The sequence below is a fragment of the Aspergillus viridinutans genome (genome assembly GCF_018404265.1).
Source record: "Aspergillus viridinutans IFM 47045 DNA, scaffold_1, whole genome shotgun sequence".
Classification (NCBI taxonomy): Eukaryota; Fungi; Ascomycota; class Eurotiomycetes; order Eurotiales; family Aspergillaceae; genus Aspergillus; species Aspergillus viridinutans.
The window spans coordinates 1,274,022-1,298,503 of NW_025091217.1; the positions used below are offsets into that span (position 1 = coordinate 1,274,022).

Consider the following 24,482-nt stretch of genomic DNA (forward strand, 5'->3'; position numbering starts at 1 on the left):
AAATGGTAATCGAGTCCGCAGGTCGTCAGTCTGCCAGACGCGCAACCCTTCGGTACGAACTGTCTAGAAACGTGATTGACGCGAAGGCAGAGAAGCGCGCTAGGACAATCAGTTGAGATTTGCCTGGGAGGCTCTGTGCTCTACACTGGGAGGCGTATTATTATTATTTCCCAGCAGCACGGGGAACAGCCACATGAGACTCCGACCGAAAAGGCGGGATCGAGGGGAGGATTAGGTAAGCGGCCAATCAAGTGCGCAACTCCCCTCCATCCCCTGCTGCCCTCCCATAGACACGCAGAACGGACGTAAGGTACGGAGTATCTACTATGGTACGTGCCTTGCTTGGCTTCCATCTCTGAGCCGAGACATGCTTAAGATTAATCTAATCAAGATCTAGGATATTCTGGCCCGTGGTCTATGCCATCAATGCCATTTTACTCAGATTGCTAATAGTCAAGAAGAATGACCCCCAAATGTCTTCAACGGAGCAACAGAAATACATCAAATGGAAAAGGACGAAGCTGTTCATATCGTCGGTGGTGGAAAATTGAGATCAGCAATCATTAATGGCCCAAGTAGTTAAGGTACTCTGTTCATGTCCTTGGACTAGGTTTTCTGGGCGGCGATAGCATACACGATGTGTTGCAAACCGAGGACGCAAGCGGTCTAATCACCTCAGCTGCTGTGTAGCGCCGAGTTTAGTATCTTCGATAATTCTGAGGAATATTGCTTCACTCAGGATTCTATCTTCTGACGAAAGGCTAACGACCTGTGGCGCCGTCAACGATGGCTACTTTGTCTCCTCATTGGTTTAATTAATGTAGATCTAAGCAAGGGGTATTGCATTTTAGCATTCATTGATGGCCAGCAGTCCACCACATTTCTCACTGAATGATTTGAGGCATGCGGCAACCGGACAACTACTTCTATAGCGGAGCTCCATTCAAGAAATAGACGTCGGCACTCCAAGCCGATATACGGACAGTCAGAGGTTCTTCCGGCGTCTCTCATATTCAAGTCATCGGCTTTGCATGGTATCAAGAAGCCAGCGAGGAGGGTGGGTGTCGAGTCGGCTTCCGAGGCCTATCCACGGAAGGAGTCCAATGATTCAGTGAGAGAATAATGGGGTATTCACATGAAACACGGCGGTTTCGTTGTCATTCGAATACATTGACTTGCTGCACTGCGGCCATGCAAGAGTCATCCGGCTGAGGGTTCAAGTAGCAACGATGGGCGTACCGAATTCCGATAGCACCGTAAATAGTGTTCTCGAAACTTAGGTCCTCGCGAGCAGACCTTCCCCATTATGACCTTATAGGATTGACGGATAAGGGACGAGGCCTTGGCTAAGACATGCCATGTAGGGATGTGGGTCGAAGCTGACATTCAAGAAGCCCTGACTTATCAAGCATGGTTCTTATAAAGGTTCCAGTTCAGTGGCAGCGAGACATATGCGCCGTGACTTGACATATATAAGTCAGACGTGCATCATGCCTAACAGCAGCCTAGCAAATATACCTAGTCATTGAAACACGGGTCCCACCGTTGCGAGTCCTGTCGCTTTCGATCGCGATCTGGCAGATTTTAGACATTGGGTCGACCAGCCTATTTCCATCATAGGCCCTCACTCGCATGTTGAGCAATCCCCCATTTTGGACTGTTAAATTTTGATCATATCACCACCATGGGATCCAGCCAGGCCTGGTCTACCGCTCTGGACTCCTCGCCCATCTCACTGGAGTCAGGAAGCTCCAGCTCGTATCGGAGTTGTCACTGGGTGCTATCTTCAACCTTCAAAGTCACAGGGAGAGGTTGCTTTCCCCCCTCTGCAATTACCTGAGCAGGTCAAGCTCTTCTGGCAGCTCCAGACAGTGACACCCCACACTGATCATCCTTGCCGCCAACAAATGGCAACTATGCTTATAGGGATATGTTTTTGGATATCCTGGAGTCCCATGTTCCAAGCTTCAGGGGTATGTGCGAGATGAATTGAACGCTGTATCCGCAGGAGTAGAAGAAAGCTATACTCTTTCATTGCCATTGTATGTTGAACCTGGTCACTAGACTATAGCAGTTTCTGTAAAGCAAGATGTTACTGATTAGTAACTTGCGCAACATTAGCGGGCAGAGATCATACCAGTGTTGCTTCAGCACCGTTGCTAACTCTCGCAGGTGTTCCCGGACGAAGTTACTGCACAGGAACATTCCCTGATAAGAGTCGGCATTGAGACAGGGAAAGAGTATCTTCTGCACTTGTTGGAACAGGCATGGCCTGAGTGCGCCGTTAGAGCCGCGGGATTTAAGGAGTCTGCTGCTATTAAGACTTCGTACATGAGGGCGTTCCTTGAGGCTGTCAAGGTGAAGTATGGCGGGCTGGAGATGTTTGTGATGGATGTGATTCAGTATGAGCAAAGCTGATGTCGAGACTCTTCCGACTGTGTCGAGAGGCGTCATGAAGTGATGATATCTGCTTCAGAGCGGGCTGTATACTCTGCTTCTTGAGTTAGTATCTTCAAGCAACAAGGTTTTGAATGTTATGCCATACAGCTGCATTATTATGCAGGTTCTTTCTTTGCCTTGAACTTACAGAATAATGTGCTAAGTAGGTATCTGCAACAGGAATCAGGATAAATCTTCCTGTTAAACAGCAGATATAACAACCAGGACCACCTAACCAACAGCGCCCACAAGGCCAGACAACCAATGAAAAGCTATGTGATCATTGGATTCTATTACTGCATCTAGTGAGAATCTTCTGGCCATATGACGTAAAAAAAGAAGCATATTCGCAGATAGTCCGATTTCAGTGGATTAACAATCCATTTTTTTACAGCAAAGACATCTAGCGGTGTGCGTATGTATGCCCATCGACATACGTGGTAGTTGTACTTAGTGCCCAACCCAGTGGTCTCAACGTGTCATATATGACAGTGTTCCCATCTCTGTGGAAGATATTGCGTACGATCACCTCAAACGTAGAATTCCTGACTTGGCTACTTTTGCCTGGCTATATGGTCTACTTGTTCTGTGTTTTCCTACGAACAAAGATCTCTTGCTTCCCTCAGTAATGCAAAAATACTCTAAAATGGTGGCAAAACTGCTGCTGCGTCGTTGAAACTATCGGAAAGTGAACATCGTATGGAGGAATGTCGAATGAGAAAAGCAGAATCTGGATGGAACGGTAGAATGGTACGGGTCCCATTTCTCTGCCTCCCCAAATACGATGTCAACAAGTTCTATTGGCAAACGAGGACGTCATTGCAATCGGTTATTGCTGCCCCTTCTGGAGATGTCAACGGATAAAGATTTCTTATGGTCAGCCATCAATGGGTGTAGAGGTCAAATTTGCCTCACTTGAAACAGGCAGCAAAACATACGCGCAGCTCGGAGATCAGGACTCCCAGTCATAGGAGAGGGATAGGAACAGGATAGCTAGTCATGAAACAGCTACGATAACAAGTCAGGAACCAGTAGAGTTGGCCTAGACATGAGAGCAACAGACGTCAGCTCCAGTATGGGGTTATGAGCGCTTCCAGAAGAGCCAGGATGCCCCGTCACAGGCTGCATGGCCAATGACACACTGCACTTCCGTGATGCCTCACTGTGTGAGCTGGCATATCAGGGCGTAAGCACTCATCTTGAGTGTCTGATTGGGCGTGTTTGGATGGGGCGAGATTGGACACCTCGTTCCGTGCATGCACAACGCCCACGATCTAACCCTGTCAAGTCTTTCGATAAAATCCATACGAGCGAGACGTTGAAACTGCGTATCCATGATATAAACTGCGCCCTGCTAGTCGTGTTCCTGTCATGCAAAGCGGATTCGGCGTCAGATGCGGACTTTGACATGGCTGTTGGTGGCCTAATCTCCGCGCTTTGCGACTGGCTTGTCCTGGGCTTCATTGAGCACGCTAATAGACAGCGCCGGTAGCTTATACCCTTGTCATTGGGCTTGACTCTTGACAGAAGTGCCTCTTGATTTGGTACTTATACCTTGTATGGAAATCATACCGTAGGATTTTCTGGTAAAAGGTGCATCTTGACCAGCGATAAAAAAAAGTGTAAGCCGCGACGAATATGACAGGGTAGCCATTGTCGAGTTTTGCCCTTACACTTCTTGAAGGGCGCAGCAAACAAAACAATGATGGCTCATGCAACACTGATTTGTGAACTGAATGAGTCCACTTCTTTTTAGTGCACATTCTCCGGCAAGCTAGGATATTTCAGACTTTAGACAGGTGCGAGTCTGTCTCCTTCACGCTCTTGAAAGAGAAGCCTGGCGCGACATTGAAGTAGTGCATGGATCTCGGTACTCGGAAGGTGAGTCCACTGTACGCTTTCCCCCAATATTACTTGGGATCAAGATGTGTTTGGAACATGGAAGTGTCATGTGTCCTGTGATTTCTTGGCTTGTCGATGGGCTGGGTGCCAGATGCTTTTTGCCTTGCATTAAGCACAATTGCCCTCCAGGAATATGCAAAAACCTTATATAGATTCTGCAGCAAGTACGCCTCTCGTCTGCAAAGACTGAAAGAGAATGTTGACGCTGGAAGGTAGCTGTGAACTATAAGCCTGTGGATGCGGATATATATGTTTGAACTATCGGACCTTACAGACTGGGGGAAGAACAAGTATGCGTATAGCATCTTAGATTGACTATTCTCTTGCATCACTAATGAGCCCTTTAGATCTAGAGCAGGTTCACCTCGAATTTTCTATCGAGTCTCATACTAGAGCTCAATCCTGATAGTCATTTCCCATTTTCATTTTGGTGAGGAGAGGCTGGAGAGGCGGTGTAGGGAGCTGCTTGAACATGCACCCGCCTGACGTCAGGTGGCCTGAGCTTTTATTCCTACCTGAACTCTCAGGCTGTTTGTTTTGCTTTGCTTCTACGTAATTTTGAAACTTGTACAACAAATGGACGCCAAAAAAAAGGGCATGAAAAAAACCCAATGTGTCATTTACTGTATGATTCTCTTCGAGTACGTGGCAGTCATTCCCGTCAAATATCGAAGTATCGTAGTACTAAGTTCCTGGCAAATCCTCTCTGGAGAATGAACTGTTTACAAAAAGCGAAGTGGCCTGTATCGCAAGGCTCCATGAGAGTACCATTATTCGTGATTAAAGGGTCAAGCTTCCACACGTGGTGTGGGACAGATCGGCGCCATTTGTGTCAGTGTGTTGAGCGAGCTGAGGACTGGACAGCTGGTCGAACTAAGGTTTGTGGTACAGATTGGCCCGACTCGAGTCTTATCGGTTTTACAGCTTTGATGGAGTCTCTTACTGTGTAATCATGAATGAGATCGATACATATGAGGCGCTGTAGATAGAGATAGTACCAGTACTGTGCTACTCCTCATTCTCTTTTGGAACTCGGCTTGTTCTGCATAGACCTGCGATGGGTTGCCGCTGCCTGAAACCTCGAATTCATCCTGTATTACTATGCGGCTCTCTCAACAACGGAACGAACAGGCAACCTTTCGCTCAGGTATTAGTAAAATGACGCCACGACTGCTAAGGTGTCATTGAGGAGCTAGAGACATAGCGAGGCACCCTTGTCCGTTTTATTATGAAGTGGGAGGCCAGCTTGGACACGGGTTTGAACTTGAAAGACAGTTTCCTAATCAAGGCATATAGCCGGGTTAGGCCTTCACGAGTACGCTGAGCATTCACTGGATGAAGGAAAACTAAACGAGACGCAATTAACAAGCAATATGAGTGCTGAATCTGTGCTCTAGAGTACACAATTCTCTCTCGAGCATTCTGAGTTATATGACTACCTAGTTCTTGACTTAAACATATCTTTTCTGCTGCTTCCACATTATGTGTTTGAAAGGAGACAATTTAGAACCATCAATGGCCAGTCAAAAAAGTTGCACGGGCAGCAATTGCAAGACAGAATCCAATCAATTTTGGAAGGTGGCTGGTCAAGTCCATCGCTTCGGCTTCTCAGATTTTGGTAACTTTCAGGTTAGACCACAGTTCGGAAACTCCATGTTCCCACGGGTAAGGCACTGATAATGCCGATGGCATCACACGTGATGATCAGTTGTTAGTGATCACTTCGGGGTGGCCGGAGCTCTCTGCATAATCACAATGTGATATTTTAACAACTTTCTAAGTCATGCAAGAGCGTTACCTGCTAATGCTCATCAGATCACCCGGGAAATTTGCCCAGTGAGTCAGACAAGAGTATTAATGCAAATAACGTAAGGATTGAGTCGTTGGGCATTCTTCCAGACATATGCCTTACCGGTTTACCTGATGTATTCATTAAAATTACAACCTAGTGTATCGTCATGACCTTACACAAACAGAGCGAGAAAAGTGGGGCAAGCTCTGACAGTACAAGACGGTAAGGGTTCTGACCACTCGCTGGTCCGAATCCTCGCCGCCTCGACCGCTAAACGAACCGCCGAGCCAGTCAGCTCCCCTCTGGACGCGTCCGGTACAAATGCCCCATCGCCCGCCCCTTCTCGTCACTGCGGCTTTCTCTCTCTGCTTCCTCTCGTTGGTCATCCGGCCTCTCCAGTCCCTTGCTTGCCCTCCAGTCAAGGCTCACGGACTGCTCGTTGCTCTCCTGCTCGGCCTGCGACTCGTTCACTGCTGGTCGCTGGCTTCAGATCACCGATCTTGTATTTCAGCCAACCCAATCATCATTGATTGATACTCTCTTGGGACCGCCCATCATCATTATTATCTCCGTCCACCTCGTGCTTGATTGTTATCATATCATCACCATTCCACGGAGAGTTACCTTGATAGGCTCTCTGGTAAGGACACATACCCTGCGCTTGGATTGGTTTACCTTGACACCTTCTTCGTCCACGGTACCCGGCCATCGAATCATTATTGTCCTAGGTATGCTTGAATTATAGGCCTCCCCCTTGCACAACCATTTCCGTCGGTTTCATTTCATAATTGAACACTTTATTCTTGCTCATATCCAATCGCGTTACACTGGTCCTCTTTAGGATTCAAAACTGACAAATCATTTTTGCCCTTGTACTTGTCTTTTTGTTTTTCTATTTTTTCTTTTTTCCCACTCGCTCCAAACCAATTCGCGCGCTTTTATTGGCATTCAGCTCCAAGAGCCTCTTGGTTATCCCGGCACTATCGCGTCGCATTTTTAATTTCCAGCGAGTTATAGATACTCCCTTGCCAACTTGTACTCCTACTATTATTCTTCTTTTGTTGTCTGCCATTCGGGTCATTATCACGGCGCGAAGCGACAAACCCACCCGCTCCTGATCAGTGGCTTGTCCTCGTTTACGGATCAACCCGGGCCGGACTGACATCAGCGGTAGCCTCGAAGTAGTGCTGGGACCGCCTTTGTGCTGTTCGTCTTCTCGTTGGCAGAGCTCGCGTTCCCCTTCCTCTCATCCCCGCGAATCATCCCAGATCATCCCAGGTCCCTCTCCCGTGACAGCAAAAAAGCGGGATCAAATCATCGCGCTGTTTCTGCGCCCTTGATTGCTTCGAATTGGGAGCTTGTTGTCAACAGCCATTCGTCACCCCTAACCCAGGTAATTAGATATATCAAACTTTGTGTCAAAACGTCGTGTTGTTGTTGTTGTTGCTTCGCTTTGCGGGCCGCAGACCACGCGCGATGATCCCCTCGTCTTGTTGATGTTACCCACTTCTGTTCACGACTGGATTGTCGCATGTATCCAAGGATTGCAGAAATGCTCTACCTCCCGGTCCTTTGATACCCTTCTGCGATAACTCGGACTATTCATGCACTGTTATACCTGTCAACGTCGCGTTCTGCCCACACCTTTCCCCAAACTGCAATGCGCCCCAATCAGCACGCGTCAATCATATCCCAACTTTGACTCTATGGCCCTTTTCTAACGCTTTATGCTAGCTTCAGACGTGCAGCATTGTTTACCTCCTTGCGCGCCCAAATTATAGTCTCTGTGGTCCTCATTGCCATCCGCGCGGACCAGAAGACCGGGACTTAACCGGAATTCGTATGCGTCGCATTTAGATAAGGTACGTTGGTTGCATCATAACTCCCGCTTGCCAGCGCATACACCCTTCAGCCGTGTACTGTCTAAATTGCCACGACTGAAACCCCACCATTTTTCGAACAAACCCCGTTTTACTTTTTGACAGCACATATTTCGCATGTGGTTGGCGGGAAAGTACATTGCTGACGATCTTTAGTAGTGAAGTCTGTGTGTAAGGCCACTCAAGCCTATTCTACTATCAATCCCCTTAAGTCACGCAGAAGTGGCATTATCATCCGAGACCGTGGAGCAGGACAAATATCCTCCCACTCGGATTCGTTGGACAGAAGTGCAGGCTACGCTACCAGCACCGCCTCAAGTTCCTTCCTGCCCGTCTTATTCGTCTTGCAGAGACGTGGCCGAGCAACCTGCCATCTTTAGAAACTGAAACAGGTTAAACAGGGGAGCCTGGCTTTTACGAGGTCAATTTCACTGCGTAGTGACGTTCTTACTCTGAATTTTTGCTTTTCCCGCTTGTGGCTTCGCCTCGTGCCGGCAATAGGTAATCGTGCATTGTTATTAACCAGATTGCGTTTTGTCTGACAACGCATCGAGTACCGCACTTTCTCAAGGGCACCTTGTCCCACTGCATCGGAGCCCAACCACGTTACAGTTGTGGTCAACGTATTAAGGGAGAGTATCCACAGAGAACCCAAAACATCCTGAAGAACATTGCTTGGAGTCATTTCGGCAAACAACTGGTTGTTATCTTTTGTGGAAAGCTCTCGTCGCTGATAGCTCCAAAGTCAGTCCATTCGCGAAACAAAAGTCAAGGTAAGCTTCTCCGTGCAAGCGCCTCTCTACCCCCATAAGCCCCTCACTAGTGATCCAGTGACCGTTCAGCGCTGCGCTCCATACTGACGCGAAAACAGAAGCCTGCAGATTTGCACATTTCATTCGTCGAATTATCGGTCGCAAGGACTCGCCGCTTTTTGGGACTCCATTCTTCTTATTCGCGCCCCTTCGCGATAACCTCAAAAGACCCCATCCCTCTAACAACCTCTCATCCAGTCATTTGCTTCTACCTTACTTGACCTCTGCGCGGCAATCACCTACTTATTCGAGCCGTTACTGGGTTAAGTAAACCCATCTTAATAAGAAGATTTAACCAATCATCGCGTAAGGTACCAAGGTGACGGAATCACCCGTCGCATCCCCACCACGATGGAATATCCTCCACAATATCAACAGCCTCATGGCCAGCACCCTCACGCTCCCTCTCACATGGCCGGCCCTTACCAAACAGCGCCTCAGAACGCAGGTTCAACTGTTGGGTCGATGTCGTCTCCCACAAATCCACAGGGGCACATGCAGCAACCTCACCCTGCCCATCAAGGCTCTTCAATCGTCCCATCTCAATCCCATTACCAGCAGGCTCAGAATGCTCCAGGCTCGGTACATCAGCAGATGAACTTTCCTCAGTCGTATGGCGTTCCGACGGCTATGCCTCAGCCGTACGGTATCTCTCCTACGCAAGCGGCTGCAATGGCTACAGCAGCCGCGTCTGGGCAATTCTACCCACTTCACCAAGACTCGATGGCCGGCCAGATGGCACAAGGTCCCCGTGGTTCTCCTCGCATGGCCGGAGTACAAGTGAAAGGTGACCGGAATCCGCGATCGCCGCCGCAGATTTCAGGACAGATGCCCCCAATGGGCACTCAACTATCCATGTCCCAAAATGCCCAGATGCAACAGCGTCGTATGAGCCATGTCGGTAGCCCACATGTCCAGACTGCTCAACCCGTGCTCAATCATGTTGCTCGGTCTTCGGTTCCCCCGCCGATGGCGCCGCCTCCTCAGCCTGTTCAACAAAGCCAACCGTCACCGGAGCTCGTCGCCGGTACTGCCGAGGAGTCTCCCTTGTATGTCAACGCTAAGCAATTCCATCGCATTTTAAAACGCCGGGTTGCCCGACAGAAGTTGGAGGAACAGTTGCGGCTCACATCAAAGGGCCGTAAACCTTATTTACACGAGTCGCGTCACAATCACGCCATGCGACGGCCGCGCGGTCCCGGTGGAAGATTCTTGACGGCCGACGAAGTAGCCGCTATGGAAAAGAAACAGGCATCTACCTCTGCGGGCTCGGGTCAAGACAACGTGGACTCTGGAAAGCCAGCCGGAGAGAACCCTTCATCCGCGCAGAAGCGGAAGTCTAGTGAAGTTAACGAAGACAACGCGAATTCAACCAAGAAATCTAAGACTGGTGGAGCTACTCGATCCGCTGAGGATAGCGACCGTGAATCTGCAGAACCAACCGATGAGGATGGTTAAGCAGCACGACTTTACGCCCGTCAGTGATGACCCCGATGACGCCATTTCGGGACGAATTTCTGTTCTGTACTTCTTTGGTCGTTTCGCCGCCTTTTCCCGTAGCAAGCGATGTGTGACTACTCATCTCCAACACAGCCCTTACCATTCCCCCCTCGCAAAGTTCGCGATCTGATGTCTGTTTATATTGTTATGCTGGGACGAATTTCTGATTATTACCCCTTTGTCAATCGGCTCATTAAGTGATGTTTCCAGGATTGACTTGTATGAAATGACCCTTTTTTCTTTGATCTCCCGCCTTCTTTTCTACCCTCTACCTCTGGCGTGGGTATCTGTGCCGAGTGGGTTGCCGCTGAATGTAGCCTGCCTTTCTTTTTTTTGCATGGCTCACTCAAACTTAAGTATTGGCAATTCTAGCCGCTCTTCAATGGCAGCATCTCCGGGTCTTGTGCCCGTCGCCGACAGTTTCCCCTTGTCATATATACACTGCAATCTCGACCACGCATTTTGTCTTTTCTGCCCCTTCGTGTTTCATGTTACTCGAGCTCATGTTTGGGATTTAGAGGGAAGGAATCCATCACTGGTAAAAGAAGGACCAAAGAATGATTGACGGAGTGACACGGTACCACTGATATAGTGACGGCTAGTTTAAGCCAAGCCCCAGATGCTGACGGATATACGACAGAGGGAATTCCAAGGTGCATCCATGACTGGAGGATTGTGGGCCAAGTCAGCCCCGTCCCTGCTTCTACTTGACGTGCATGTGCAATTGTGCTTTGATTGCCTCGAACCCCTTTTCGCCTTACTTGGCCTTGGTCTCCCTTGGAATCCATGAATGTTTTCTTTCATCAGGCACCGCCCACTCAGGTGTCTGATTCAATATACGCCAGCTGATCCGCGAATGTCGAATAGCTGGCGCTGATGGTCAAAGAAAACACGATTGCCTGCCAAGGAGTAGTGGCATGAGGTGGACATTCATTTGTGCCTTCATGCTCTTCAATGGCTCTTTATTTATATGACTTTTCATAAATCTTGTTTCTCATTTCATTTTCTTCTATATGACCCTGTCCACCGTGGTTTGCGAGTTGTTCTTGTGATTCCCAACGGGCAATTTCCCCGAACGTTGTATGTACAAATATCAAGTCATACTTATCAGCATATCCGGCTTGACACATGGCGTGACCGGTTGAGTGCTGGTCCGATTGTCTACTTAGTTTGTGAATAGCAGCCTTAAAAGATACCTACAATTTTGTCATACTTATTATCCCTCATTTTTGGCGCGCGCTTCGATGATAGTACCGTTCCCAATAAGGACTAGTGGATGACAAGGCGGTCAGCCGCCAGCCTCACCCTCTTCACCATAATAAGGTAATGTCAGGGTTAGTCATCATCTCGCATCCGCCAGTCAACTTGCAGTTCTTCTCTCTTTCTCGCCCTCTCTCTCTGCTATCTCCTTTGCTTCGTCCTTCTGCATTTCAACCATCAGACCCTGTCCCCAGGGGAACAGCAGTCTTATTCCGTCTAGATTCGTCAGATTGGACGTGATTGGCGTGTGATACTTCTTTCAAAGGCTACTTGTAGGTTGCCTGCCTTGCCCATCTTCTCTCTTATTTCATCGTGTGTTCCTGTCACTATCAAGTCACCCTTTGTCTTTTGCCTTCCCTCTATTCCCAGCTCAATTCCTCTCGGGACGAAGCTCCCCCATCAATGACTCTAGATTAATTGCCTTCTGACAACTATTGTCTTTTCCACCTGTCTTATCTGGGTGTCGTCGATCATCGTCGCGCCGTCCACGGCCCTCGAGATTCTCCGTACCTCAGTCGCATCTCTACTCTTTCTTTCTTCAACCTTCTCTTTCGCTCTTAGGAGCGCGCTCATCTCCTATTCTCTATGCTCTTTTTTTTTTTTTTTTTCTCTCGCTTAATTCTTGTCGTTCTTCTGTCAATATGTCTTCCATATCCTGGCCATGCTACGGGCGACTACCTCATCTTCTCTTCACCCCGACCTGTCCCTATCATCTTCTACAGCGTACAAGCTGTCAGACACTCATATTCAGTGAACGAACTTGTTCTAATGTTGACGATATCGGGTCTTAGCTTATTTCCGTCCTCGCACGCGACCAGTCTGTGCCTTCTTAAGCAACTGCCATCTCTCACCGTGCTCTCCTCTTATCACGCAGCGCTCGCGTCATAAATCAACGTACCCTGTGTCATTAACAGATATCAGCTTCGAGGGTCTTGCGCGCTGGGACACGCGCCATAATGGACTCCTACGAGAATTTTGGATCACCCGGGAGGAACCGGGAAGGGGACCCTTACGCGGCTCGAGCGCAAACGGATTCTTACCGGCGCAGGTCACCTGGTAGGTACCTAATGAACTGCTAAGAACGATCTTTTGTAACTAATCACTCTCCACCCTTTCCAGGAGCACAAGACCGTCGTCGCGGCGCACGTGGCCGTTCTCGCTCTCCAGTTATGATTGATCGCTACGAACCCTCAGTCCGCCGTCCTTCTCGCGACGATTACTATGCCTCGACTCGCGAGACTCCCTTCCGAGAGCGGGAGGACCGGCGTGCTGCTCCGTCGCCAACCGTTGCCAATATCGACCGTTACGTTCCTGGACAGGAGTCTGGCAAAAGACCACTCCCGACGAACCCTCTTCCGAACCCGTTAAACCTTGACTTTCAAGTTGGATTCAATTGGTTCGCAGAATGGTGGCGTGCTGAACAATCCATCAAAGAGGAGAAGGATCGCGCAAAATACGGCGGACGGCGCCCATCTGATCGTGTCAAGGGGGAACGCGAGGCTCGCGAGGATCGGGAAAGAGAAAGGGCGCAGATCCAGGCCGCTTATGACACTTACAAGGTGGATCTCCAAATTAAGATGTCGAGGACGTTTGTTCAGCATCATCGAAATGAGGAGTGGTTCAAGGAGCGCTATGTTCCCGAAGTCAGGGACCCTCTTCGCCGACGCCTGATGGATTTCCGTGTGGGTGCTTATCAGCAATGGGAGCGGGACATTGAAGGCGGTCTTTTTGATGATTTCACTCTGGAAGGAATCTACAAGACTGAAAGCGATGGCGCAGGCGGCGTTATCGAGAAGGAAGAAGGCGAAACAACTGCCGTTGGCGAGACCCTGGGTGTTTTGGACTTGCTTCCTGTCAGAGGTGGCGACTTGCGCGATGACGCTTTGTCACAGCCAGCCTTGCTGATTAAGACTTTGGCACCCAATGTGAGCCGTGCGAAGATTGAAGAATTCTGCAAGGAGCATCTTGGGGAGCAGGACGGTGGCTTCAAGTGGCTCAGCCTGAGCGATCCGAATCCGTCGAAGAAGTTCCACCGAATGGGTTGGATTATGCTCCACCCAGCTCCAGAGAGCGCAGTGATTGAGAGAGGAGATGGTCGAGAGGAGGAAGGCGAGGAAATGGATCATGATCAGGGTGCCAATGGGACCGTAACTGTATCTGCGGCCGAGAAGGCACTGGAAGCTGTCAACGACAAGACAATCTATGATCCAGTTCACGGAGATTTTGTCTGCCATGTCGGTGTACACGTTCCACCTTCCCAGACACGAAAAAAGGCTTTGTGGGATCTATTCTCCGCCCCAGAGCGGATTGAACGTGACCTTGAACTGGCCCGACGTTTAGTCTGTAGGCTTGATGCTGAAATGGGTGGAAACGCCGACGGTTATTCCAAGATTGAAGAACGTGTTGAGGAGCTGCGCGGAAAAGGTTGGCTTCAGCCTCCCGTCACAGGCCCTGTCAGTGTCAAGAAGCGGAAACCTGACTTTGATCCCGCTGATATTGACGAGGGTGAGGCGGAAGAGGGTGAAGAGCAAGAAGGATGGGACGATGACGAAGTCGATGATGAAGAACTTCTGGCCAAGAAGAAGAAATTGGACCTTATGGTCGAATATCTACGCAGAGTCTACAACTTTTGCTTTTTCTGCGTTTTTGAGAGTGACTCGGTGCACGAACTTGCTCGCAAATGTCCTGGAGGTCATCTTCGTCGGCCGCGAGCCGGCCTCACCAGCCAGTCGAAAGCCGTCGCCAGAGCCAGTGCCCTTGGACAGCCTTTCCCTGTGAAGAAAAAGGAGCCTAGCGAAGAGGGAGAGGAACAGCCCCCTGTGGAGGAGAAAAGAACGCACCGTTTGTCTAAGGCGGAGCAACAGCTTCAACGCGCGTTTAACTGGGTCCGAACTTTTGAAGATAAGCTCTTGCAGATTCTCGAGCCAGATAATGTGGATATTAGAAAACTTGGTGGCAAGCCCGTGGAGGAGGCACTTGAGGAGGAGTTATCGAAATTTGTCAAGCAGGAAGACGAAGCGAAGTTCCGGTGCAAGGTGCCGGAGTGCACAAAGCTTTTCAAGGCCGAGCACTTCTGGCGCAAGCATGTGGAGAAACGCCACGCTGAATGGTTTGAAAACATCAAGAGTGATGTAAGTTGCAACAATGTCCCATACTGGATGGGGTTTACAGCTAACAAACACAATAGCTCTCTCTGGTCAATTCTTATGTTCTCGATCCTGCTCGAATCGCCCCCTCGCGTTCTGATGCCAACAGCAATGGTCATTTCCCTCTCAGCTCCAGTCAAAGCCACACGGGCACCCCTCGTGGTTTCAGCTTGGCCAGTTTGCCGCCTTATCTTGCGAACAACGTCAACATACCTGGTGGAACCCATGCTCTACCTGGCGCTGCTGGTCTTCCGGGCTTCATGAATGTAAACAACCAGGCCTGGAACGCGAACGGCTTGGTAACCGGCGAGCATGCTGCTGGTCTCCATCATCCTGGTGTCATCCGTCGTGGAGGGGGTCGTTACAACAACCGGTCCGGACCGTATGACCGGCGCGGCAACCGTCAAGGCGCTTCCGGTGGAGGCCATCTGAGTCCCGCCCGTGGCATGCCGAGCATGTACGGTGCCGGAGGTCGTATGGGAGCGAGCGGTGCAGTGCCGTATATTCCTCCTGGCCACCCTGCCGCCGCTGCATTGATGGGAGCAGGTCCATTTCCTGACGCGATGGGATCGGGACCTGGACAGCAGGGCATGGGACCTCGCGAAGCCACTCAGGGCCGCAGCATTAAGAGCTATGAGGACCTCGACGCTGTCGGTGGAGCAGGCAGTGGTGAATTGAATTACTAAGTTGCGCCTTACAAGTCTCATTTCTTCGTCTAGCCGGATTTTCGCCTGGATCCCCTTCTTGCCACCTTCAGTTCTTCAGTCGCCAGCTTCACAAAGCTTTTCCTTTCAGGGATGTGCACCAGCTCCTTCGCGGCAGTTTCGTTCTCTTTGTGTCCGGATCAAGATCTGCGACTGAAAAATCTCTTTACATACTTTGATAAATGTTGTGACTCCGCATAATTCAGCCATACACTTTTTCCTTTCTTTTTCCCTGTCTACATTATCACTGGCGTGGTTCTCCTTTCATCAGACTGGTATCTCATCTTCTATCACTTGTACTCTCTTTCCTTTTTTATTTTCTTCTGTTTCAAGGATCTCTGGGATTACATTCATGGACCTCCGGCATCCTCTTAAGTGTACCATACTTGCTACTGAGATCTAGGAGTTAATGGATTGTCCCTGATAAGTATGTTCCCAGATACATATAGATCATCTGATGAGAGATCGGCGATCTAGGTTGATCGTAGATAAGCTGCTCGGTCCACAAAGTGATCCTTTCCGGATAGATGACCCTGATGATGCAGGCCATAAGCATTCATATTTTGATCCTCCCTGCATAAAGAATAAGTGTGATTATTTATAAACATACTTGAAAACCCCCGCTTAACAAAATCCGGTCCCCTTCGTATAACATATGCCAATGTACAACTGTGAGAGGAACTTCACACAGACTTATTCCGCCGGGCTAAGCCAGATACATGATCAACCCATTCTTGATGGCGTCACGTTCTTCCTTACCGAGGGGGTCTTTACCGTCAAAGCTTGCCTTCTTGCGGTCTGCTGAACTCCAGGTGGTGATGTCCAGGGTGTCGCCGCCAAGCTGACTCTTGAACCCTTTCCGGCCGTTATGGCAACAGGCGTGATTGTCAGCGTACTCTTCGCTAGCGTCGGCGAAGTTCCAAGGGTCACCGAAAGGCTCCTCGTCACGCTCAGGCACTTCAGCTTCGTCATCCAGGTCCTCGATAATCTTGTCAATACCTGTGGGCCCGACAAGCTTGATGTTGTATTTCTTGGCATAGGCGAGGATGTGGGAGGGGAAATCAGACCGAACGAAGGTGATGGTCTCGTCCGTTCCATTATTTTTCTTAACCTCGTCGGTGATGTCGTGGAGGTCAAGGATGTCTTCAGTGGCAGCAAGCTTAATGTAAGAGGCCATTATGAAGCCGAGGTTTTTGACCTCAGAATCTGGCGTCAGGAGGTTAAGGTGCTCAAGCTTCGCGAGCATCGCAAGGAACATGCGTCCAGCCAACACAAGGGTGGCGTAGACGGCGTCGGCATCGTCGACGCTGTAGTTGAAAAAAAAGGGTCAGCATTTACTTTTAAACCGGGTGATGTAAGAGGCCGTACAAATTCAACGGAGCTAAAGCGTCGCTCATGTATAGCATCGCTGTAGCCTCGCAAACTGCCCACTGCTCTTGCCAATAAAAAGAGGCCTCGACATAGTCGATGAATAGGTTTTGCACGACCTCGAGCGCGCCATAACCCTCATGGTCGTTGAAGGTATACATTCTGAAGGCGTCTGGACAGCGAAGGTCCAGGAAAGTATGCTGAGTGAACCACTTGCTCTTGCCCGCGTTGCTCAAAATTAAGGGATGATTAGGATGCTCTGCTGCGGGCTTGTTGCACAGACATGTCTTTCCCGCGTCGCAGGAAGATTTTGATGTTTCGTCTTCCCAATCGTCTTCATCCTCGCGGTCGTCTCCGATTTCGCGGTCGTCTTCATTTTCCCGATCGCGTTCATCTTCCCCGTCGTCTCCATCGTCGGACGGCAGCCGACAGATGCAAACATAGGAATATGCCTTCACGGGATCCTCGATGGAGGACTTGTATGCAGCGTCGGCATTGCCAGATCCCGAGACGCGCGACCAGCGCGTGCTCTTCATTGTGCGGAGGTCGCCCGATTTTGCGTCGCTCTCCACTTTGGCTTTCTTAGAGCTGCTAGAGGACGTGTTCGAAGCAGAGCGTTTCGGAGGCATGATGACAATTATTTATGGCTGATGGCAATGAGGTCGAAACAGCAACGTGAGCGACGGCTTCAGGACTCAACGTCTGATATATTCATAGTTTGTTGATGGTTCATCCATCAGCATTCACTAGACGCGTCTTGGACGCGGAGAAGCAAGCCAAGACATCCGTATCACATCGGCTCCACCGCCCTATCTATCCGATCATAACTTTCACCTCGTCTAGTTATCCACCCTGCGGAAGACTTGGTAGTCTTGTAGAGGGGGATGATCAGTCAGCATATCGATGACTACTGATATGAAGAGACTAAGTTGCAGTAATCGTCTATTGAGGAGGCCATTCACCAGCAAGCCAAGCCAGAATCATGACGTCATTGGATATCTATGGGCTTTTAGATATCGAATTGCGATGATTAGGGCATCTTAATGACTACCTCATCGCGACCGTCTCGCCACTGCGCGCCCATTTTGCGAATTCTTCGTTCGCTGGCTAAGAAGAGGAGGAGATACATGTGAAGCGCAACCTCACCCCATGCGTAGAGTTTCAGTATCACGGGCCGAACAAAGCTGTGGGGATTAGTCTTTCCGTCTGACATGATCGTCGCTGTCGTTTTCTGTGGCATGATCTGGTAGTCGGTTGAGCTTGACCAGAGAGTTTCGGGCGCATCTTCCAATATGCACCAGACCCCCCAACCAGCCCGACCGTCCTTGGAGATGAAATCCGACAGAAAAGACCAGAAGCGGGAGAAGCAGGCTAAATCCCAGTTCCGAGCGTCATTTTCCTGTAGACCAGGAGTGTCAAAGGATCTGTCTCTTTCAAGCTGCAGAACATTGATGCGAAGGTACCAATGGCCCCTTTCCAACAGCTCCAGGTCCCTGGTTTGTTTCACAGGCTTATACGTTCGTGCTGGCTTCAAACGCCTTGTCAACATGGCCAGAGTTGGGGTGACATGGGTTACAAACTGCTCCTTGGACACCGGAGGAAGCGAGGGCTTGATGGTTAGAGGAAGATGATCAAGGCATACTTGCGGTGGTGTCTCGGGATTTGGTTGCGGAGAGATCTGCAGAACTGGATGAGGATCGGCCAGTTTGTGATTCCCGTGGCGCTCTTCGTTCAGCTTGGGAGCAAGTATGCGAGCCTCAGAGACCGGTGCAACTTCCTGTAGCATCGGCGATAACCCTGAACGATGTCGTTTGGTCGGGGGAGAGCCAAGGGCTACATCGGTGACCGGGCGAAGCAGGCCATCAGCTTGGCTACGTATCACTTCTGGCTGCGAGTCGGGTATGACACTGACTGGACTCTCGAGCGAATCTTTTACAGCGCGCTCATTTTGCGGCTGAGGGAGTAGCGAGACGGGGCTGATTTGATGGCCACTATCAACCTCAGTATCTGGAAGAATCGTCGAGTCTTTGATCGTTAGTGCTGTTGAACCAGTAGTAGCGTTGAATAGTCCCTCATGTTCTGGGGTGGATCTGGCTGCATTGGAGCGTTCCACTTCCACATCTTCATCAGGAATCGTGCTCTGTGAGTTAGGAAAGAACGGTTGAATGCATTTCGATTCTCCCCTGGGGTCTGCATCAACGGGTTGATCCGTAGACATTGACTGCCCCGTAGCCGGTGCACCATCGCTCCCTCGATCCTCATCGGACGTCAAGGTGATGAGCTGCCGTGACAGACTCTGAAATCCAAGAATAGCCTCGACCTGAGCTCGATATCGGACATCATCCCGAACTCCGCTGGGAGCGGAGATGTGGACGAGGATCTCGGAATCCTTCATGGCAAGAGCATCGGGATTTCTGATTGGGCATGGTGATCAGCTTTAAATCAGCCAAAATAGAGAAAAAGGAACATGTGCTGATCTTCATCCAACATGCGAATAATGATGAGCAGATGATGCTCAGATCGTATCTAGTGCATCGTCATGATCAACTCAAGGAAGTGTTCGATTGGTGCCATTGGAAGAAGCAAAAAAGTTGGGAGTTCGAGACTTGGCCTTCTAAGGCTGTAAGGCACCAATCCCAGTCAGCTGAGGAGGCGTGGTTTCCCACTTGGGACTCACCCGGGCGCCTGGCGGCCTGAGGCTAGCGATCGACCATCGACAGTCAATAGTCTCTTCCTGGGGGGTCTGAGCATCGCCGATCTCCCAGCCTCGACTCAGAGGATTACGCTTCTCGGTTCCAGGAATCCAGGTCTGTGTTCCAATCGGGGAACCTTGAGTATCGATCTGGTTTAGGTAAGTTTCACAGCTATGGTCATACTCGGTGATGATTTGGCTGTTCATCATTAGCCTCGTAATGCTCTATGCAATGCTGTTGACGGTCATGCACTACCAAAGTAGATAACTGTACTACCAACAACCAAGAACCAGATTCCCGTATTTCTGAATTCGGAATTCTGACAATTACTGTTGAAGATCGGTCTTCGAACGTGTTCGCCCATGCCCAGAAAAAGTGTTCCAGAGAGTATTTATTAATACCGGCGATTGTCTTGGTCCCCGGCGCCGAACAGAGACCGTCACGCAAGGTTGCACCAACGAGGGAGAGAGGTGGGTAACAAAATAATAAAGAGGCGGAAAAAAATAAAAGAAAAGAAAAGAATGAATTGAAGAAGTTGACAATCAGGTTAAGCTACATCACTTTTGTCGCCCTTCCAACGCTCATATAGTATTGAATTCGCGTCTTTGCAGGAAAGGATGCGAAATACTGAATGCAATAATAACTCTGTTCTGCCATTTCCTTTCCGTCCACTTCAGGTCCCGCTGCATGTCACCATTGCTTAGCTTGGTAAAGAGCAACGTTCCAACTTGCGTTCCTGTCAGATAGCTGAAGTGCTCAATTGCTTGCATTCCTCCCCCTTACACAATATGAAAAAAAAAAAAAAAAAGACAGAAGCTGAGACTGAGAGGAGAACCCTACAAATGGTGTCCGGATGATGTTGGACGCTTTGTTTGGAAGAGAACACACAAGACTGACAAGTCTACAGAAATTAGTCTACGAGATTGCTACTCTATTTTCTGTCTAGTGTGGCGACAGACGGACCGAGCGCTGAGATCTCTCAATCTATCTAGGCTAATGCTGGTCTAGAGAGAATCAAGCGCTCTGAATGGCCAAGAAAAACGATAGATCTCGTCAATCAGATACATTGTTGACACACATGGTGGGTGACGCAGCATGACTGATCTAACTCCTACACACGAAATGTTGGAGAATGAGGTCGAATCCAAGTCGATGGGTCTTGCATCCACAGTTACACTACCCAGTCGGAACTCTGAAGCGAACACTGACAGGGGCAGAATGCAACCTACGCAGCTCTTGCCGGTCTTCTCAAATCAACAAGAATCAGGGACACGAGCATTGCTTCTCCAGAAGGGTCCTATCTTATCATTGGTCAGTAATGTAAACGATCATATCACATAGGCAAATAATAGGGAGCCTTCACTGGCATTGAAATTGAATTGGAAAAGGCTATTATCTACAGAGTTAGTAACCAGTCTAGCCGATCGCACATGAGGTGATGCGAAGTTCTTGGGTCTTCTGCTCCTCCGCACGGGTGGATGCATTTCTCTCCAACCCTCCATGTTTGCTTTTGTCACTTTCCATATTGATTACCTATTGATTTGGGGGATCATCGCCGTCGAATAGCCTGCTCAGTTCTCACAGAGTCGTTAGTGTACTCTGTATTATTACTCGATCGGTATCTGAGGGGCAGAGATTAGCAGGAGAAACCGTGTGGCGCGGTGCTAAAAGAACAACCAGATCTCCACTTTTCGTCGACCCGCGGCCAGATCTTGAGCTTCGCGCCGACCATGGATGAAGCTCGAAGGAGTTGCGGAGACTACCTTAAGGTATAGAATATAGATAGACAGACTACGGTCTCCGAGGCAGGTGGCAATAATGAGCACAGACTACCTTAAGTCTAAACATTATTACATTATTGCTGTTTGAATTCCTTGAGATTTTGAGCAACGGATCTCCCCGGCATTCTCCAGTGTGCCGGGCCACCCATCCTAGTTACCCTAGATGACTAGCGTCGGGAATTCAAATATCCAAGACTCCAAAGTCAAAAGTCAAAGTAGATCCAGTAAAGTAGACGTTGAGGAACAATGTATTATTTTCATTATTATTGCACACACACAAGATCAGGTGTATGCGGGTTGGCCCCATTTCTGGCCATGGGCCATCGGCTGGTCCAGGTGGGATCCCCGTTCCCTAGTTTGGTTCATCTACACAGTAGGAAGGTCGTAATAGTACTCCAGATAGATAATAATAAGAATGATGGTTCGCAAGGCGCATTACGGAGTTGTTAGCCACCGATCTATCCGTAAATTGACTCTACTACATCACGATCATACATTCAGACTAATAAATAGTTGACCCTACTGGGCGCCCTCCACTCTACCAGTCATCTTAGTCGACTCCGTACACATCTCCCACTCCTAGTTCCCGTCCCACTCCCGTTCGTCTTCCACTCCTCCTAGTAGTCTTGGTGGCCCTCTCTGCCTCTCAGACTCCAGAAACCGTTCGAAACCTTAAAAAAAATCCATTCCTTGAACTCATCACTCTTCCATCTCTGCGTTGCTACACTCTCCGTTGCTGCACTCTCCGTTCCTTTATCATTTCATTTGTTCTTGATTGTCCTCCATCACTTCGCCATCTTGAGGATTGACTGGATTCCTCACGAACTTCCTTTTTGACACTCGTGGCCTGCTCTTTAACTCAATTTGATCTTGTGCGCATCGAGGAAGACTCAACTGTTCGCTTCGTGCGTCGAATCGTGGGGTTGGAGTCTCAATGGTGAGAACGCCGGCTGCCATATATATTTTTTTTCTCTTATAATCGTTAGGAGAAAACTGACAGACAATCCAGATGCTTTGAATGTCAATATTCACGCCCAAGGGTATTATTCTTACAGCCGCCGTTAATTTTCGACTACGTCCAATCGAAGTTGCGACCCTCCATCTACTTTGAAACGCGCCGGTCGCATCCGACATCTCTGAGCCTGTGTTCGCAGACAAATATCACCACAATGACTTCGATGAGTGGAGGGGTTGTCCCCGTGGACTACGGACACACACGGGGTAGGTCATAGCCCTCCGCGTTCCTGTTCTGGGATCTCAATCACTATACCTACCTGGCCGCCTGTGTACTCGAGCCATCACAAGCCCCATTGTTTTCACCATGTGCTATATGAACCTCCCGCAATGCTTAATTCCAAATTCATGGAATGTGGCCGGGTGATCGTCATGTCAAACTCGGAGATGGACATTCTTTGGCCATGCAGGGTCGATTATCATTGATCAGATGACATTCCATCCACCATTCGGGTTGTCAGTTCTGGAATGCTTCAGAGTGATGTCGTCGGGGTCTCTTAGATCTGTTGCTGCCTGCTTCTTCGTGCTGAGATTTAGTATACATACATGTACTAATCAGATGCTGTTGCAGGAGCCCCCTCACAAACCAGCGTGAAAACCCCAACCTCAATGAGCACAAACTTCTTTCAGTTCTTTGGAGGGCAGAAAAAGGTTACCCGAGGTTTGTATTCCACATGTTTTTTCTGGGTGCCTCCTGGCCACCGTTAATCAAGATGGTACCTATTAGATGGCCAACCCGCCAAACGACGAGGTCCCAAGCCCGACAGCAGGCCTGCCTTGACACGACGACAGGAACTGAATCGGCAGGCACAAAGGACCCACCGCGAGCGTAAAGAGCAATACATCCGGTCCCTGGAAACTGAAGTTTCGCGACTCCGGGAGGCTTTCACTCAGGAGATGTCCGCAGCGAACCTCGCTGTTGTGCAGCATCGAGAAATGCTGCAGGCGGTGAACGACGAGAATGCGATTTTGAAGGAACTTCTTACCGCCCATGGGGTTCAATTTGAGACGGAGTTGGAGCGTCGCAGGGCGGAACGACGCTCAGCAGGCCGAGGTTTCCAGTCGAGCCCGTTGGCTGGCAGTAGTGTGGGGACGGGAGCACCAGCAGCCTCCAGCGGCAACACCTATACCACACCACCAACCACAGTATCGACCGTCTCGTCAGACTTGAGTCCTCTGGCGAATGGGGTGGGACGGGTGGAAATTTCTCCCACGCACGAAATCACTCCTCCACCCCCTATTGCCATGACGGCTAGCTCGTGTGAGATACCCGCCAATCTCGATCTATCAGCCATTGCTCGAAATCAAGAACCTGTCCAGGCCGTTGGGGGTATATTCGAGGTGGATCCCCAGCTTCAAATCGATTTTATACTCACGTATGCTGCCCCCGCGCGTACCCGGCTTTATCGATCAATGCTAACAAGTGCAGATTGGAATCCCCTTGCCGCGAACACACCGACTACCTGTGCCGAAGATCTGTCACCGAGGCAGACGACGAGGACATGCCATTCTCAGGCCACGCTCTGATGGCCACCTGCCCCCCGCCGAGTTACATCGCCAACACAACGCCAGAGCAAGCCTATCCACACAAAACCTACGATCTTCCGCATGCCAACCTGACGACTCTACTCAATCTCAGCCGACAGCTCGTGACAGAGGGCCAGATCACCCCAATCATGGCGCTGCAGTGCCTGAAAAACCACGAACTGTATCGCACCCTGACCAAGGATGATGTCAAGATCATCATTGAGACGCTCAACACCAAAGTACGATGTTACGGCTTTGGGGCCGTTGTCGAAGACTTTGAGCTCATGGACTGTCTAAGCAGTGTCCTGGGGACTAAGGTGGATACCAGATTCTCCTGCGCCGGAGACGATACGATGTACTCGTGATGCGATATTTGATACCTCTTTTTCTCAAGCGGACTGCGGAGTGTGGAGTTCTTTTCTTCTCAGAATAAGTGGGTGTAAGTAGAATGGAAGGTTTGGCGATTCTTCTTTTTTACCTCCTTTCGTTTCTTCTCTTTTGTTTTTCCTTTCATGGAACAGATGACTGGTTCTTGTTTCTTTTATCTTCTGGCGTCTGGGATGCTTGACATGCCACTCTTTGCTCTTCGATCTCTCCTTGACTTTCGTCTCTACTGATCTTCCCTTTTTTTTCTTTCGGATTCAGCCCGAGGATTACCTTGATC

At 49.5% G+C, this 24,482-nt stretch overlaps 6 protein-coding genes across 6 annotated transcripts; 3 read left to right on the forward strand and 3 right to left on the reverse strand.

Annotated features, from left to right (window-relative positions):
- Positions 1–9,176: 9,176 nt before the first annotated feature.
- Positions 9,177–10,283, forward strand: hapB (transcription activator HAP2; the record flags this gene model as incomplete). The annotated part of the gene is made up of 1 exon (XM_043265493.1): positions 9,177–10,283. The coding sequence occupies one exon, from the start codon at positions 9,177–9,179 to the stop codon at positions 10,281–10,283; it is 1,107 nt and encodes a 368-aa protein (XP_043121428.1).
- Positions 10,284–12,541: 2,258 nt separating this feature from the next.
- Aspvir_000357 (putative arsenite resistance protein Ars2) lies at positions 12,542–15,417 on the forward strand (the record flags this gene model as incomplete). The annotated part of the gene is made up of 3 exons (XM_043265494.1): positions 12,542–12,641; positions 12,705–14,716; positions 14,773–15,417. The coding sequence occupies 3 exons, from the start codon at positions 12,542–12,544 to the stop codon at positions 15,415–15,417; spliced, it is 2,757 nt and encodes a 918-aa protein (XP_043121429.1).
- Positions 15,418–16,141: 724 nt separating this feature from the next.
- Aspvir_000358 (uncharacterized protein) lies at positions 16,142–17,432 on the reverse strand (the record flags this gene model as incomplete). Its single annotated transcript, XM_043265495.1, has 2 exons — positions 16,142–16,742; positions 16,804–17,432. 2 exons carry the CDS (start codon positions 17,430–17,432, stop codon positions 16,142–16,144), a joined length of 1,230 nt encoding a protein of 409 aa, XP_043121430.1.
- Positions 17,433–17,833: 401 nt separating this feature from the next.
- Aspvir_000359 (uncharacterized protein) lies at positions 17,834–19,198 on the reverse strand (the record flags this gene model as incomplete). Its single annotated transcript, XM_043265496.1, has 1 exon — positions 17,834–19,198. The coding sequence occupies one exon, from the start codon at positions 19,196–19,198 to the stop codon at positions 17,834–17,836; it is 1,365 nt and encodes a 454-aa protein (XP_043121431.1).
- Positions 19,199–19,417: 219 nt separating this feature from the next.
- Positions 19,418–19,702, reverse strand: Aspvir_000360 (uncharacterized protein; the record flags this gene model as incomplete). Its single annotated transcript, XM_043265497.1, has 2 exons — positions 19,418–19,423; positions 19,481–19,702. The coding sequence occupies 2 exons, from the start codon at positions 19,700–19,702 to the stop codon at positions 19,418–19,420; spliced, it is 228 nt and encodes a 75-aa protein (XP_043121432.1).
- A 2,744-nt stretch (positions 19,703–22,446) lies between these two features.
- Positions 22,447–24,183, forward strand: flbB (the record flags this gene model as incomplete). Its single annotated transcript, XM_043265498.1, has 4 exons — positions 22,447–22,498; positions 22,863–22,952; positions 23,019–23,667; positions 23,721–24,183. The coding sequence occupies 4 exons, from the start codon at positions 22,447–22,449 to the stop codon at positions 24,181–24,183; spliced, it is 1,254 nt and encodes a 417-aa protein (XP_043121433.1).
- Positions 24,184–24,482: the final 299 nt, after the last annotated feature.